Source organism: Phycodurus eques, chromosome 9 (assembly GCF_024500275.1).
Source record: "Phycodurus eques isolate BA_2022a chromosome 9, UOR_Pequ_1.1, whole genome shotgun sequence".
Taxonomy (NCBI): Eukaryota; Metazoa; Chordata; class Actinopteri; order Syngnathiformes; family Syngnathidae; genus Phycodurus; species Phycodurus eques.
This window is the reverse complement of record NC_084533.1, coordinates 21,710,843-21,725,537: the sequence shown is the minus strand read 5'-3', so window position 1 is coordinate 21,725,537 and position 14,695 is coordinate 21,710,843. Positions and strand designations below refer to the sequence as shown.

Here is a 14,695-nt window from a genome sequence, read left to right as displayed (position 1 = left end):
CTTTTTATGTATTGTTTTTTATTGCTATTATTTTAAAATATTGTTTTACTTGTTACTACTGGTAATTTATTTTCTGGTTGTTCTTTTAAGTTATATTTAAAGTTGAGTTTTGGTAGCTGGAATAAATGCTAAGTTTTGAAGTCAATAAATATTCGTGTTTATTAAGCGTGATTTTAATATCAATCAAAATAATCGATTATTATTTTTTTTCCATAATCGCCCACCCCTAACTTGCAATATATAACCAGCCTAAGGGAGAAAGTACTGGTTATTCCTCAACCTCATTGTATACTGAGGATAACAATCAGCAAAAGGCAAGGTTTAACACAAAAACTACAGAAGCAATCAAGTCAAACACACACACAGATTTGCCCCTCCCTGCTGTAACATGTGAACTGACAAGTTTGCTGACAAGAAATTACTAAAGGTGACAGGGTAGAGCGCACCAATAATTTGATTTGTATTGTTTTAATGACGCTACTGGCTTTACTGTTACTCTAATCACCTTTGTATGTCTGCCTTTACTGTGAAAACTGAACCATTGACAGGATGACAATTTTCCCACGGTAGCTTCCACCTCGCCTTTTTTTTTTACTGACACTCAGACACGCTGTCGTGTTACCGCAGGGTGACGAAAACTGGCTGGGTCACGACGATGAGCCACTCACGGGCTTTTCTTGGAGAGGAGGCTCGGAACCAGAGACGACCGGGATCCAGATCTGGAGCGAGGTCTTCCCCATCCAGAAGAGTGACGGAACAGAGGTGTTCACAGTGTACCGTACTCATTAAGCTTAACAGGACCTGTGCCATAATATGAAGTACACCTGCGTAACACAATGAGGTCCAATACAGGACAATTTAATTCTGCCTCAGTTTTGTTACCTTTTTTGCTACGCGAAAGGGACCAAATGTTAGAAACAGCTCCCAGTTTCTGTTACTAGTGAGGCAAAACTGTGCACTAGTTGACAACTGCATGGTACTATTACTACTAGTGACATTATAAAATTATGTTAGTTAACATCTAGCACTTCACAAATAGTATTAGGTTTTATTAAGTATAAGTTGGGGCGCACTAGTGGAACAATTGCGTCAGTAACTTACCTGACTATTCATCGCCAACTAATATAGATTTCCCGACTGATGTATCTGCCACAAGCTCTTTTTTTTCCTCTAGGCATGCAACACATTTTGATATCCTTATTAAAGATATTAGATAAATACTGAAACGGCTTTCCATTAATCTCTTATCGTCCTCACTAGTAGGACAACTTTGGCATACTAATAGGACAACTACACTAGTAGTGAGCCAAAACTACTAGTGGGCATTTTGGTGCTACTCGTAGGGTCCAGAGGCTACTGTGCAGCACAGTACGTAGTTTATTGGTAAGATTTAAGTGGGGACGACTGGGCCAAAAGTGCCACTACATGTGAGGAAAAAAACATTACTAGTAAGTAGGGCTGTTACTATCAAATCTTTTTAGAATTGATTCCTCTATTATTGATTATTTATCGAATAATCATCGACCTCAGCTGGCTGTCCATTTGTCCCTGTAACTGTTCAGGGAATGCATTTCCAAAAAACGTACTTTTGGGGCATGATGTATTAGTGTTTCCCAACCATCATTGAGACAGAGCACATATTTTACATCAGAAAAACAAGGGGTAAAACGTATATAGGTATGTACTGGAATAATGATAATGTCATTTCAATTTACTCACAAATTGACTGTCAGTGTGAAATGTAGGCCTGTTTAGTTGAACACAAAGCTGTTATTGTTTTGTGTAAATGGCAGCAGGTGGATACACAGCCTAGTTTTACCTTCTGTCATCTATTGGAAGACCGTTTAATTGTTTTACTTGTCATTGGTATAAATAGATCAACACAGATAAATTATTTGTCGTAAAGAAATTATTTTCAGACCAATTAAGTAAAAGTCTTGTGTTTTGTATATGTGCTCCTCCAGGTGGCAGTGATGCTGATGGACACTCAGGGAGCATTTGATAACCAGTCTACAGTGAAAGACTGTGCCACCATCTTTGCCCTCAGCACTATGACCAGCTCCATTCAGGTGACTACATAGCATAGACCAGTGGTTCCCAACCTTATCAAGCCAAGGCAATTACATTACCCACAAAAAGTTGGGCATATTGGGCTTTCTGGTGAAATTTCAGGATGAACTTAAGATGCACTATACCTTAACAGGTCAACTTAATTTTACCTTCTCTAAACTTTTGAATGCATATGTCCAACTGTTTAGCGTTTCGGTACTTTTACAAATTGCTGTTCTCTCTCAGTGAGTGGAACGGCAAAATTCTGAAAATCTCTCAGCACACCTCCAAACAAAAAGTGGATACACAGCTTAATTATGTACCGACTGCCATCTAGTGGAAAACCATTCAATTGCTTGTCACTATATGTTGCTAGTGGCATAGTTAGATAAACAAATATACATTATATGTAGTGAATAAATAATCATTTTCAGACCTATTAAGTGAAATTGGATAATTTCCTGCGAATCACCGGCATATATCACTTATGTCCTACAAATTGGACGTTTGAGTAACATTACTGTTGTTTCTTGTTTTTAGCTCTACAATCTGTCTCAAAACATCCAGGAAGATGACCTGCAGCAGCTGCAGGTTTGTTTACAAATTGGTGAAGTCACAGACATTTCGCTGATTTGAAAAGATCCACATTTTTTTTTTTTTTTTTCAAAGCATGTATTTAGGCATTAAGCAAATATGTACACAAATTATGACTGTTAGCAAAGGTGAATGATCGATGTGTTCCGACGTATGGACCAATTCGGATTGTCATTAACCTTTATTTCAAGATTCAATGTGCAGTAGAACTATTTTGCATGCATATCAAGGGCAGTGTGGAAATGCACACTTGCAGTAACAAAAAGTAGAAGTCACAAACGAATGTTGTTATTATAACTCGTTTGTCACAGAGTGTGAAGAATGTATGCCAGAGAGGGTTGTTATATTACCTGTTTGTATGTGTTTATGCAGCTTTTGTGTACCAATATTAATTATTTTGAGAGATATGAGTGCCGCGAGTTCAATGCTAATATTCGTTAGCTCGTCAATTATGTTTTTCATTCATTGTGTGTTAGTGTTGAGCTAGCAATTTTTGTGAACCAAACCGAGGAAAGAAACTAAGCTATGTGATGTATTAGACATTGCGTTATGTGTGTTTAGTTTTACAGTGAACTTCAATTGGAGTATCAATAAACGATTTTAAACAAGCAACCTTCCCTCTTACTACTTGCTACTATGCTAGTACCTGAGCAACCTGTTGTCGTGATCTTGTAGGCTCTGCATGACGTCCAGGTGTTAGTGGATAGAAGTGCTGGAACGGCGTATGGAATGGATTGCTTGTATAGGAGTGGTAAAATCTGAGATTTTAGATGCGATCCGATCTTTTTTTTTTTTTTTTTTTTTTTTTTTTTTTTTGCTGACATCGGTCCAATTTCCGATCTCAAATATCAGATTGGGACACCCCTAGTAATGTCTAAAAGATCCCTGTTAGCAGCTGTAGCATCATTTGGATTTGAGATAAGCACAGCTTTTAGCCCTTAAAGCAAACATTAGCGTCTGTTTGACGTTTCTTTTCACAAAAAGCTCGTTTTGACCATTTTTGATCGCTCTGAAACAACTAGCAATATGTAGAACTGTGCTTTGAAAACAGGTCCCAGTCAATTGTTGATATCGATTGTGAATATGTGAATTTTGCTCATGTTACAATTTCTATCCACAGCTTTTCACAGAATATGGCCGCCTGGCCTTGGATGAAATCTTCCTAAAGCCCTTCCAGGTTTGACAGCTGGCACATTTGACTGTGTCTTTGTTCTTATGTATATAATTTAATATTAATTTTCTCTGTACAGTCTTTGATGTTCCTCATCCGCGACTGGAGTTTTCCATACGAATACACATACGGCTTTAAAGGAGGCAATGAATTCCTGGATAAACGGTTACAGGTAACACAATGGAGACCAAAATGCGAAATAGCTTACTTTCCGGTGGGAGATGAACTTCCCTTCTTTGTTTGTGAAGGTCAAGGAGGCCCAGCACGAGGAGCTGCAAACGGTGAGGGAGCACATCCACTCCTGCTTCACCAACATTTCCTGCTTCTTGCTCCCCCACCCTGGCTTGAAGGTTGCCACCAGCCCGTCTTTTGAGGGACAGCTTAATGGTGATAACTCCTTTCTTTAAAAAATATTTTCCACTGGACTGGACAGTGAACCCCTATATATCGAAGGACATACATTTTACACCCATTTTTAATAGTTTACCCTCCCAGACACTTTAAACACATTTAAACATACAAAACCTCACTGTTTAATGTATTATTTCTTGCCTCTTGCTGCCAAGAAATTTAAGACTGTTGTATAACATCACTTTGAGGAAATGAAAAAAAGACTTTCTTACACAGTTCTTCAAATAAGAGTCAAAACATGCTTGCTTCAAGCTGTTTCAAAACTGACACAGGAAACAAGAGAATTAAGCATTTTATATTTATGCACCAAAATGTTCAACTAAACCATAGAATTCTGTCTAATGAAAGTCTGCTAGCTTAATGCTAACATAATGCGAAATCCAATACACAGGCTAAGGGAAATTAGCATCAATGTTACAGTAATCATTAACTTTCAAACAGCAAGTGCAGCAGTAACACATTGAAACAGAGCATGCAACAAAGGAAATTTAAACATTGTATCTTTAAACACCAAAATGGTCATCCAAACCATATGATTTTGTCTTAATAACATTCCACTAACTAAATGCTAACATATAATGTATGGGAAATGCCATAGACAGGCTAATGGAATTTAGCATAAAGGGTTCGGTAATTATAAGTCTTTAAACAACCGCTACTTTTACTTTTCACACGGAGCAGCAATACATTCAAACGAGGGATACATCAATAATCACAGCTGTATCACAACCGCAATATAGCAGGGGGTTCACTGCATACAGTCCTTTATTGTGGGATTCCAAGTCCTTCTGTTCGTTCAGCGGTGGCACCAGAGTTCAAAGATCAGCTGCGGATTTTGATCCCCGATCTGCTGCATCCTGACAACTTGGCCGAGAAGGAGATCAATGGAAATAAAGTCACTTGTAGAGGCCTACTCGAGTACTTCAAGGTAATGTCTTCTCAATTCTGTGTGTGTGTGTGTGTTCCTGTGGTTCACCACTAAACTTTAAAAGCATCTTGTCCTGTGGGGAAACTGTGATATTTCTTTCATCAGGCTTACATCAAGATTTACCAGGGAGAAGACTTGCCCCAGCCAAAGAGTATGCTTATGGTAAGTGTAGACTGATCATGAAAAGTTGTCACGTTTTACCTGTTCTCAAACGTCCGCTTGTCTCGCCAGGCAACAGCGGAGGCCAACAACCTGGCAGCCGTGGCGGCAAGCAAAGATCAGTATTACAGGAACATGGAGAAGGTTGGTTCATTGCCCTAAGGCGGGCCTAAGCAATTGGCCTGCAACGCTATTTAAAAAAAAAAAGGCGTGGTGGGCAGACTGAAAAGTGTGTGTGTCGAAAATGTGTGGCGTGCACCGACAACCGCATCCCCCATGGGTGCGACGACCCAGACAACTACTATGACTACTACAGTGAACCCCTTGTGGATATGTTCTGCTATATAGAGAGACCATATGATTTTTTTTTTTTTTTTTAATATATAAAGTTTTACCCCTCCCATATGTTTTAAGCACATCTAAACTTAATAAAACACACATACTGGCATTCATGGGCGGGGTTGAGGCTAGCTATGTTCACTTATTTTAAGCGACCTTGTCAAGTCAAATTTCCTGTTCTGCTCTCAGATAATTTTGCTTAGATTAAGTAATATATATACACCTTATTTCATTCCTTTATTTCCTTTGTGTTTTTTTAAGCCCAGTTTTGTCAGTGTAGGCTGCAGCTCCCTGTGGCCGTGAACAGGACAGGTGGTATAGAAAATGGAAGGATGGCTATAATGTTATTTAAAAAAATATGCATTCAGCTAAATATAATAATAAATTGTACTTTCTGGAACGTACAGTGTGGGGCATATTAGGTAATATTTGATGAAATACACTTATTTCACCATGATCCAGTGGACATTTAAAATCCTTTGGTCTCTTAGATGTGTGGCGGAGACCTGCCCTACGTGTCTCCTGAGTCCCTGGATGAGAAGCACCAGTTTTACTTTAAGGAGGCTCTCTACGCCTTCTCCTCCACCAAGAAGATGGGTGGTCAGGAGTTTTGCGACCGCTACCAAGCGCAACTGGAGAAGGAGCTGGAGGAGATGTGGGAGTCGTTCAGCAAGCACAATGAGGTCAGCGACGTCATTTGCAGCCTTTAGCCCACCAGAGGCAATCAATCCAAACCACTTGTGGTGTCCCAGTGTACAGTGGTGGAATGAATGGCAAAAGGTGCATACACAGGTTCATTGGACCATCTACCATCAAGTGGAAGAGCATTTAAAGACCCTTTAAAGTGAATTCAGAGATTTCTTTTTTCTAAATACATTTGAAGATAATTGCTGAAACGGGCAAAGACTGAGAACTATGTAGTACTGAATTGTGGCGATATAGCGTTAAACTGTTATTCACCATTTAAATAAACATTTTCCAGATTTTTTATTTTTTTTTAGTGGCTAAAACAGGGACCAATGACACATTTGCGTCCAGTGTGAGTCGCCCCCTTTCTCACGTTTTAAGAATTTTAGCGCCTTCATTCACATCACAAGTTGTCCGGCGCAATTGCGATGCACAATTAGCGACCTAGCTATGCTTACATCCCGCCCTTCAGATAGTCCGCTGCCATAAGAGCGCCTCGTTGTCCGCCGTGAGTGCGCGCAGATCACGGAGAGAAAGACAAGACCGAGGAGAGTAGACTTTTTTTTTCTCAAAAAAGTCCAGTGTTTGGACAAGGGCTTCGCATCGGTGTGGCCGCTTTAGAGTGCCTCGTTGTCGGCTGTGCACATCGCAGAGAGAAAGGCGGGAAGAGCGAGTTTCATTTATTTATTAATTTGTTTGTTTATTTATTTATTTTATCATTCAAATTTGGCATGGTTCTTTACAATGCTCTTCCCGCTAAGAAATTGAAATTTTATAACATTAATTTTCACTTTATGGGGACTTGTTCTGCTTGTCACTATACATCACTGGCAGACATAGACGAACAAATATGCATTATTTGCAGTAAATAAAACTTTTTTGCACCAATTAAGTGAAATTGGGTCAATTCCCACAGCGCACCTGATTATCGCTCTCACATTAGTTGGCAATCACTGTGTTACGATAATCAATAAACAACCATAATTCTAAACATAAATTTAGCAGGGGATCAAATAATGATTTGTGTTGCTGTTATAGACAATTCTTTAAAGTATGTCAAAATCTGAAATGTTTTTGTCTGTTTTTTTTTTCATTTTAAAGTCAAAGAATCTGTTCAGCGCCTTCCGAACTCCGGCCGTACTGTTTGTGCTGGTGTGCCTCCTCTACGTGCTGTCAGGCGTGCTGCTCTTCGTGGGCCTGGCCACCTTCGCCCTGGTTTGCGACTGCGCCTTGGGCGTGGTCATGATGTCCATGCTGACGTGGACCTTCATTCGCTACTCTGGCCGTTACCGCAACGTAGGCGGAGCCATCGACCAGGCGGCGGGCACCGTGCTGGAGCAGGTCAGATGACTTTTGTTTGTCTCATGTACTGATAACTGCGGTTGAGATTGAAGTAAATTTTCATGTGATCGCTTGGTAACTAGGGTTTTGAAATTCCATGAATTTTCAAAATTGGAAACTTTCCATGGGAGTCAACAGGACTTTATGAGAGTAAACTGGAATAAACCTCAAATTTTGTAAATTTGAAGTTTATTCCATCTCTAATAAGGGAATTTAAATACTTTAATGCAAGGGTATGGAGAGCTGTCTATTTTAAATAGATGTCTGCTGATTACAAAACAAAATGGTTATTTTTATGGTTGAATATGATACATTTTCATGAAATTACACTCACTTCCCAGTTAATCCCTTAAATTCAGATGGAAAGTTTCCAATTTGGATTGTTTTCAAAATTCACCATCTTAAATTCCTATGAAAAATTACTGGAAATTTACTGGTAATTTTTCACCCCTTTGAATCCCTATTTTAACATTAGCTTATTTATGGCTACTATGATCCCCTTTGATCACGGAAGTTCCAGACCCACACATGGTAGGTGAAAATACGTGATATAGAGGGACCATTTACATTTTTAATACTTTTAAGTAGTTGTTCAATAATTTAACCCTTAAAATACCCCTTCATCACACTTTAAACACATATTAAAACACAAGCATAAAATATATGGAAAATATGTAATAATAACAAAACAAAAAAGCGTCTTTTAAGAAACTTTTAAAAACGCGTACACTTATTTTAATAATGCATAGAATGTATAGACAATTTATGATAATAATGGAAAACAAACATTTTTATATAGTCGAAACCTTGAAATATCCCTCCCAAATGCTTTAAACACATATAAACATTGTACATGTATTTGAATAATGGATAAAATACATACAAATACATAATGATCCATCCATCCATCCATTTTCCTCCGCTTACCCGAGGTCGGGTCACGGGGGCAGCAGCCTCAGCAGGGAAGCCCAGACTTCCCTCTCCCCAGCCACTTCCTCCAGCTCTTCCGAGGGGAACCCGAGGCGTTCCCAGGCCAGCCGAGAGACATAGTCTCTCCAGCGTGTCCTGGGTCATCCCCGGGGTCTCCTCCCGGTGGGACGTGCCCATAACACCTCACCAGGGAGGCGTCCGGGAGGCATTCTAATCAGATGCCCGAGCCACCTCATCGGGCTCCTCTCAATGCGGAGGAGCAGCGGCTCTACTCTGAGCCCCTCCCGGATCACCAAGCTTCTCAACCTATCTCTAAGGGAGAGCCCGGACACCCTGCGGAGGAAACTCATTTCGGCCATAATGATAATGGAATAAAAAAATAAACGTTTTGTGGTTTCAGCCTTAAAGGTCCTGTCTTTTGGCTATTTAGACCTCCTTAAGAGTGACTCTCTAACATAGACTGAGTATAAAAGTGTAAATTTCATTTTTAAAAAACACCTTGTTTCTGTCATACGATTGTCCAAAAAGGTCTCTCTGACAGCTACTTCTGTTTGACCCAGTTTTGGATCCACTTTGCCCATGTTTAGCTAAGACCGCCCCCTTTCCTCTGATTGGTTACCGCTGTGTAGAAGACCCACTTGTGAGAGCACATGTATTTGTTATGATGACAGCACTGGCTTGGAAGCGGAAAGGGAAGGTGGAGATCTTCTCTGGTGACGTAGATAAGCTCAAGAAATTTGAATGACCTGATTTCAGGCCTCTCTGCAAAAAAACGTCCGGAACTCAGGAATACGTGGACGATTTTAATTTATTTCATATGTTATTTAATATGTTGACTGAGGCAGCATAGAGATAATATTGCATCCCAAATACTAGAAAAAGTTGGTTTGGTAAAATACCTCCCCTTTAAAACTCATTGTCTGCCAGGCTTCGCAGTTAACATGGATATTTGACTTCTAAAGCCGTCAATGGCAGTGAATGTGTTAAATTACCTCTCGCCTCTGAGTTAAATCACATTGAAACTGATTTTAACACTTTTTTTAAAAAATGGTATTTCAACACACAAAATAAATGGTCAACAGAAAAATCCATAGATTGACAACAATAGGTGACCTGCACTCCAGCGGTGGATTACTGTGTTCCATTTACTGTTACCGGTGAATTCTGCTTTGTGGCAAAAGGTTGTTCTCGGGTCGCCTTCTATTGCTCAGGAAACCAAACATAGCAGCAAAAGCTTTGATGCTCTCTATCGTAATCCACTGTGTTTGTGCAGCCTATATTAGGTCGTTTCAGGCCTTCTGAGACTTGTACAATCTAATGCGATGCTATCAGAAATAAACAGTGCTCTCGCAGGCAGCTTATTTAAATCACATATTTACCAGCCAATGTCTTCGCTCATATTCTGAGTATTAGGCTCTTGGTCATTTGTGTAAAGCAGTGTTTCCTAACCTTTATTGTATGAACGGACCAATATATTGCCAAGGATGTCCATTTCTATACCATTGTGTGACTCTTCCAGGTTCTCTGTTGCACTATAATCTTAGTTGAGTACAGAATTGAATTAGACAATATTAAATTCACTGCCAGCCCTCCCAGTTAACGTGCATATTTAACTTCAAAAGCCATCAATGGCAGTGAATGAGCTAACTGAGCCAGAAAGCAGCCTTCCCCTCAGCCGACTGTGGGGTTTAATCCGAGTTCAGCTCTGCGACTGACTTGATTTGCTCGCAGCTAAATTCAGCTCACTCTTTTGGATCTCCATCACAGAGCCACATTCAAACTTTGAATAACCACAGGTCACGCAAAGCGGCATCAAAGCACAAGGACATCATCAAAAAAAGTTTCAGACATGCAAAGTTGTGAGAAAGTGCAAAGCCGAGCCACATACAGTGTTGCCTTGACTCGGGAGTTTAATTAATTCCGTGACCAAACTCGTAACGCAATTATTTTCATTATTGTTATGATTTTCATTTTATATCATTTGTATTTTTCCCATAATACACTTAAGATCTGAACCCATTAAACATAGCACCTCAAATACTAAATAATAACAAGCACACAAGTACACAATATTTACTCTTATGTGATTAATTATGATGAATTCAATTATCTAGTAACAAAAATGCAGAAGTTACCGAAGAACTAGGTAAACATTATTGTTATTTAAAGCTGTCTATATACCTACAACCCTTACTGTAATGAATGGTGTAATCAGTGGTTAAATTTTATTATGTCATGCCTATTAAGAGCAAAAGTCATCTAAAGTTCTCTTCATAAGAACCAGGTCCCAAATTCAATATCTTGACGACAATATTTGTATTTAGATAACCGACAGACCCCTGCATATAGACAATTACAATATAATTTCTCATTTTTCCTCACCATAATGATTATTCCAGTGCCTCACAATTACCAATAAAGTCGGTATTCCGTTTTAAACTCAGTTAAGGCACCACATACGCTTCCTTTCCTGCCTCGTATTCTCACTAATTTATATCACAAAATCAACTAAATCCATCCCAAATTGAAAAACTGCTAAAACTTAAACTTATACCGTATTTTCACGACCATAAGGCGCACCGCATTAAAAGGTGCAGTCTCAGTTACGGGGTCTATTTCTGTATTTAACACACACATAAGGCGCACCATATTATTGGGCGCAGGCATGGTAAAACATACGCTAGCTTAAATCATACGGTAGCATGCATGCACGCTAAAACAATGTTTTTAAAATGGCAGCGGGAGCAAAACTGAGTTCGGTTGTACTTTATTGAAGTATTTAACAATCTCATCACATTATTTTTTTATCAATCCTCATCCACAAACTATTCCCATGTTCCTCCGCGTAACTGATAGCTTGCAGTTTAAACTGTGCTTCGTAAGCGTGTCTCTTCGTAGGTGCCATTTTCGGGGGTCCTTAGAACCAATGTTGTTTTGCACAATGCACATACCGGCGCTATATACCTACTGGGGGCGTGGCTTTAGCGTCCTCCTTCACACGCACACATTCCCCTTTAACATCCGCACGCTGTCCTCAGTCATGTCCGCCTTTCCTCTATATAGGCAGCCTGTCGGCAGGAAATGCTCCCAGTCAGTCAAGCGGAGCGCTCATCAAAGTCACACAACATTTACAGATTTTGGAACTCGGTGCACACATAAGGCGCGCCGCATTATAAGGCGCCCCATCCATTTTGGAGAAAATGTAAGACTTGTAACTGCGCCTTATGGTTGTGAAAATACGGTAAGTTGGCGCACTTGGAAGTCAAGGTAGCACTGTATTCAAATCAACATTCCTCTTTTCTCTCTGCAGGCCACGGTGGTGCTGAACAAGTCGAGAGGGCAGAGCCTCGCTAACGTGAAGAAAACCAGTTAGAGGACCTCAGGCTTTTGATCATCTCGAAACGACGCAAAGCCGCACGCAGCACAGACCCACATTCAGCACAAAAGCCTTTTCATATCACCGCCCTAACTCTAACTTCCTCCACCCCCCTCTCTGGGAGAAACACGCACCTCAACCACAAACACAGGGCACAGAGAAAATGCACAAGTGAAAGAAATATTCCCAAAACACAGCATCTGGAGTACCTGCATTGGGACTCCTCGTGTTCAAGTTCATTATTGAAAAAGCTCACTGGTTTGAATGCATCCTACATTCTTTTAATACTGCCATCTTTACAAAACGTTTATTAGGAGAAACACTTTCAGACGGTTATGGGATACTTTTTGCAAACTATTGTTGAATATTTTTCTAAAAAGGCGGGATTTTGGAGCTATTATATACACATTTTAGAGGATCCATTTTTTTCTTTTACATTTTGCCTTAAGAGCATTCCAATCACTATCAAAATGTAACATTCCTGTGCATGTACAGTAGTAGACTTTCATTGAAGTAGCAAGGAGGACGAGATTATGCACTTTGTGTCATGGTAAACAGCACCAAATGAGAGTGGCTAGCTACAGTGAACCCCACGCTATTCGCCAAAACCTGACAGTCATTGACGCTCCCCTAAAAAGGCGGAAAAGCACTATTATTGTCAAAATGAAGCCTTACGACTCACTTCAACATAGTTTTTGGGCGTCAAAATGCCACCAGATGACAGCAAAATTTCTATTTTTGTCTAAATGACGTTCATCAACTCACTTCAACATAGTTCCATGGCACTAAGATGGCACCAAAGGACTATTTTTATGTAAATGGCACTCCTTGACTCACTTCAACAAAATTCCATGGCACCAAAATGCCACAAGATAGTGGCAAAGCACTACTTTTTCTAACCTCAACTCCCCTTTAACATATTTCCTGGACACCAAGATGGTGGTAAGTTAATACTAACAATACTTGAAAAAAATGTGCTAATAGGTTTATTTGTGAATGCCAAACCGCAAATAAGTGCAGGTTCACTGTAGTTTAATCAACAAAATCATGCATTCCAAATTCTCTGCTGACCATTCCCTTCATGTTACACGAAATAGATTTTGATACAGAAAACTATAATATTTTTACATTATTTGTAGGAACTGGTTTCTGTGACATTTACTACTCCAAAGTTTATATTGATTGATGATCACCTAACTTAATGATATAGTAACCAGATAGCCAAAGACTTAGCTTCGCTTTTGCAGCCTCTTTGAATTATCCACTCTGTATGTTTTATGATGACTATACAAACAATATACTGTTGTGTCAACAAGATCATTTTTATGCAACATATTCAAAATAGCAGTAAAATACTTCACAATGTCATGTGAGTGAAAAAGGATGATAGAAGAATGTGTGAATGTACTGCAGAAATGGATGTAGTACTGTAGATTTGCACTTGGGTGATGAAGCAAATAAACAATTGGATCATTCACCTATTCAACAGTCGCTTCACTTTAACGGGTTCGGAGCAAGGACTCAATGCTGAAGAAAATATTTAATTTCGCTTAAATAATAAAGAAAAGAAAATGTATCCATCCATTAGTCAATCCGTGAGTGTAGAGATAACTGGAAACATTAATTGCTTAAGTTTATGGTGGTCCAAGCATGGCTTTGCAGGAAATTCATTTTGGGGCCAAATAATTGTAATTATGTTCCACATCTCAGGATATGATGGAATTTAGTGGTGATGTGCAAATTTTCACTATTTAAAACAGTTCCCAGGTCTCTTAATATTCTTCTGTCAAGACACACAAATGATAAGGAATTACATGCCAGCTTTTTCTTTTAGATTTTGTCATGAACGACTTTTCCAACCTTCTCGCGACTCTTTAAAATAAATGACAAACAAAAAATGCAGCAATTTATTTTATTTGGGGGGTGCAACTTCTGGAGTCTCTTGAGACTGCCTCCTGAGAAGGGGATGTTCATCCCTATGCGTCCAGACTGCATATGAATGGCGCTTGCTCAAAGCCACTGTTGGCTTATTTAACCAGTGATGACACTATTTGGCAACATTCCGAAGAACTCACTCACAAACACATCGTCAGAAGTAGGCAGATAACAAAAGATGTACTTGGTTGTTTAATTTCACGCTCTATATGGTAGGCAGACACTCCAGACGGGAGGGTTGTTTATTTGATGCACATTCACAAATAAATATATTTCTGTCATAAGAATTGGACATATTTTTAATTTATTATATTCATAATCCTTCAAGGGGAAATTGAGTTTATGCAGACTGCTGTATATTGGTGTTGCACACCAAATTACACATGACTGATGGTGTCTTTAATCTTGGTGGGTCATCGAATTGCTCTACAGCAGCAGATGGTAATAAAATTTTAAATATGGCTTTGTTTTTATGCGTCCTTTTGTCAAGAGGAAGAAGTGATGGTCAAGAAGCTCCATTGCATTTACTACTACTACAATTTCATGGGGTGAGTATTTTGAAATGCCCCAAGTATTGTGAAATTTGTGATGCCTTTTCTTAGGACACCAAGGTTTACTTTAAGAGGAATGTCCATCCATCCTTATCCTCATTATGGGTCTGTAATCTTGGACCGATCCCACTTTGAGCGAACGGCAGTGTGCAGCCTGAACTGGTCGCTGGCCAATCACAGGACACATGTAGACAAACACCAATTCACATTCACACCTATGACCT

General features: G+C 39.4%; 1 protein-coding gene across 1 annotated transcript in view; it reads left to right on the top strand.

Moving 5' to 3' along the window:
• Window positions 1-14,382, top strand: part of atl3 (atlastin 3) — a 20,849-nt gene extending 6,467 nt beyond the window's left edge. The window contains exons 3-14 of the mRNA XM_061685748.1: window positions 628-762; window positions 1,965-2,069; window positions 2,590-2,640; window positions 3,764-3,820; window positions 3,894-3,986; window positions 4,063-4,201; window positions 5,026-5,153; window positions 5,259-5,315; window positions 5,385-5,456; window positions 6,143-6,334; window positions 7,440-7,679; window positions 11,920-14,382. Of these exons, the coding sequence (XP_061541732.1) occupies window positions 628-762; window positions 1,965-2,069; window positions 2,590-2,640; window positions 3,764-3,820; window positions 3,894-3,986; window positions 4,063-4,201; window positions 5,026-5,153; window positions 5,259-5,315; window positions 5,385-5,456; window positions 6,143-6,334; window positions 7,440-7,679; window positions 11,920-11,982 (1,332 nt within the window). The 3' untranslated portion in view covers window positions 11,983-14,382. The remainder of the gene's footprint in view (window positions 1-627; window positions 763-1,964; window positions 2,070-2,589; window positions 2,641-3,763; window positions 3,821-3,893; window positions 3,987-4,062; window positions 4,202-5,025; window positions 5,154-5,258; window positions 5,316-5,384; window positions 5,457-6,142; window positions 6,335-7,439; window positions 7,680-11,919) is intronic.
• Window positions 14,383-14,695: the final 313 nt, after the last annotated feature.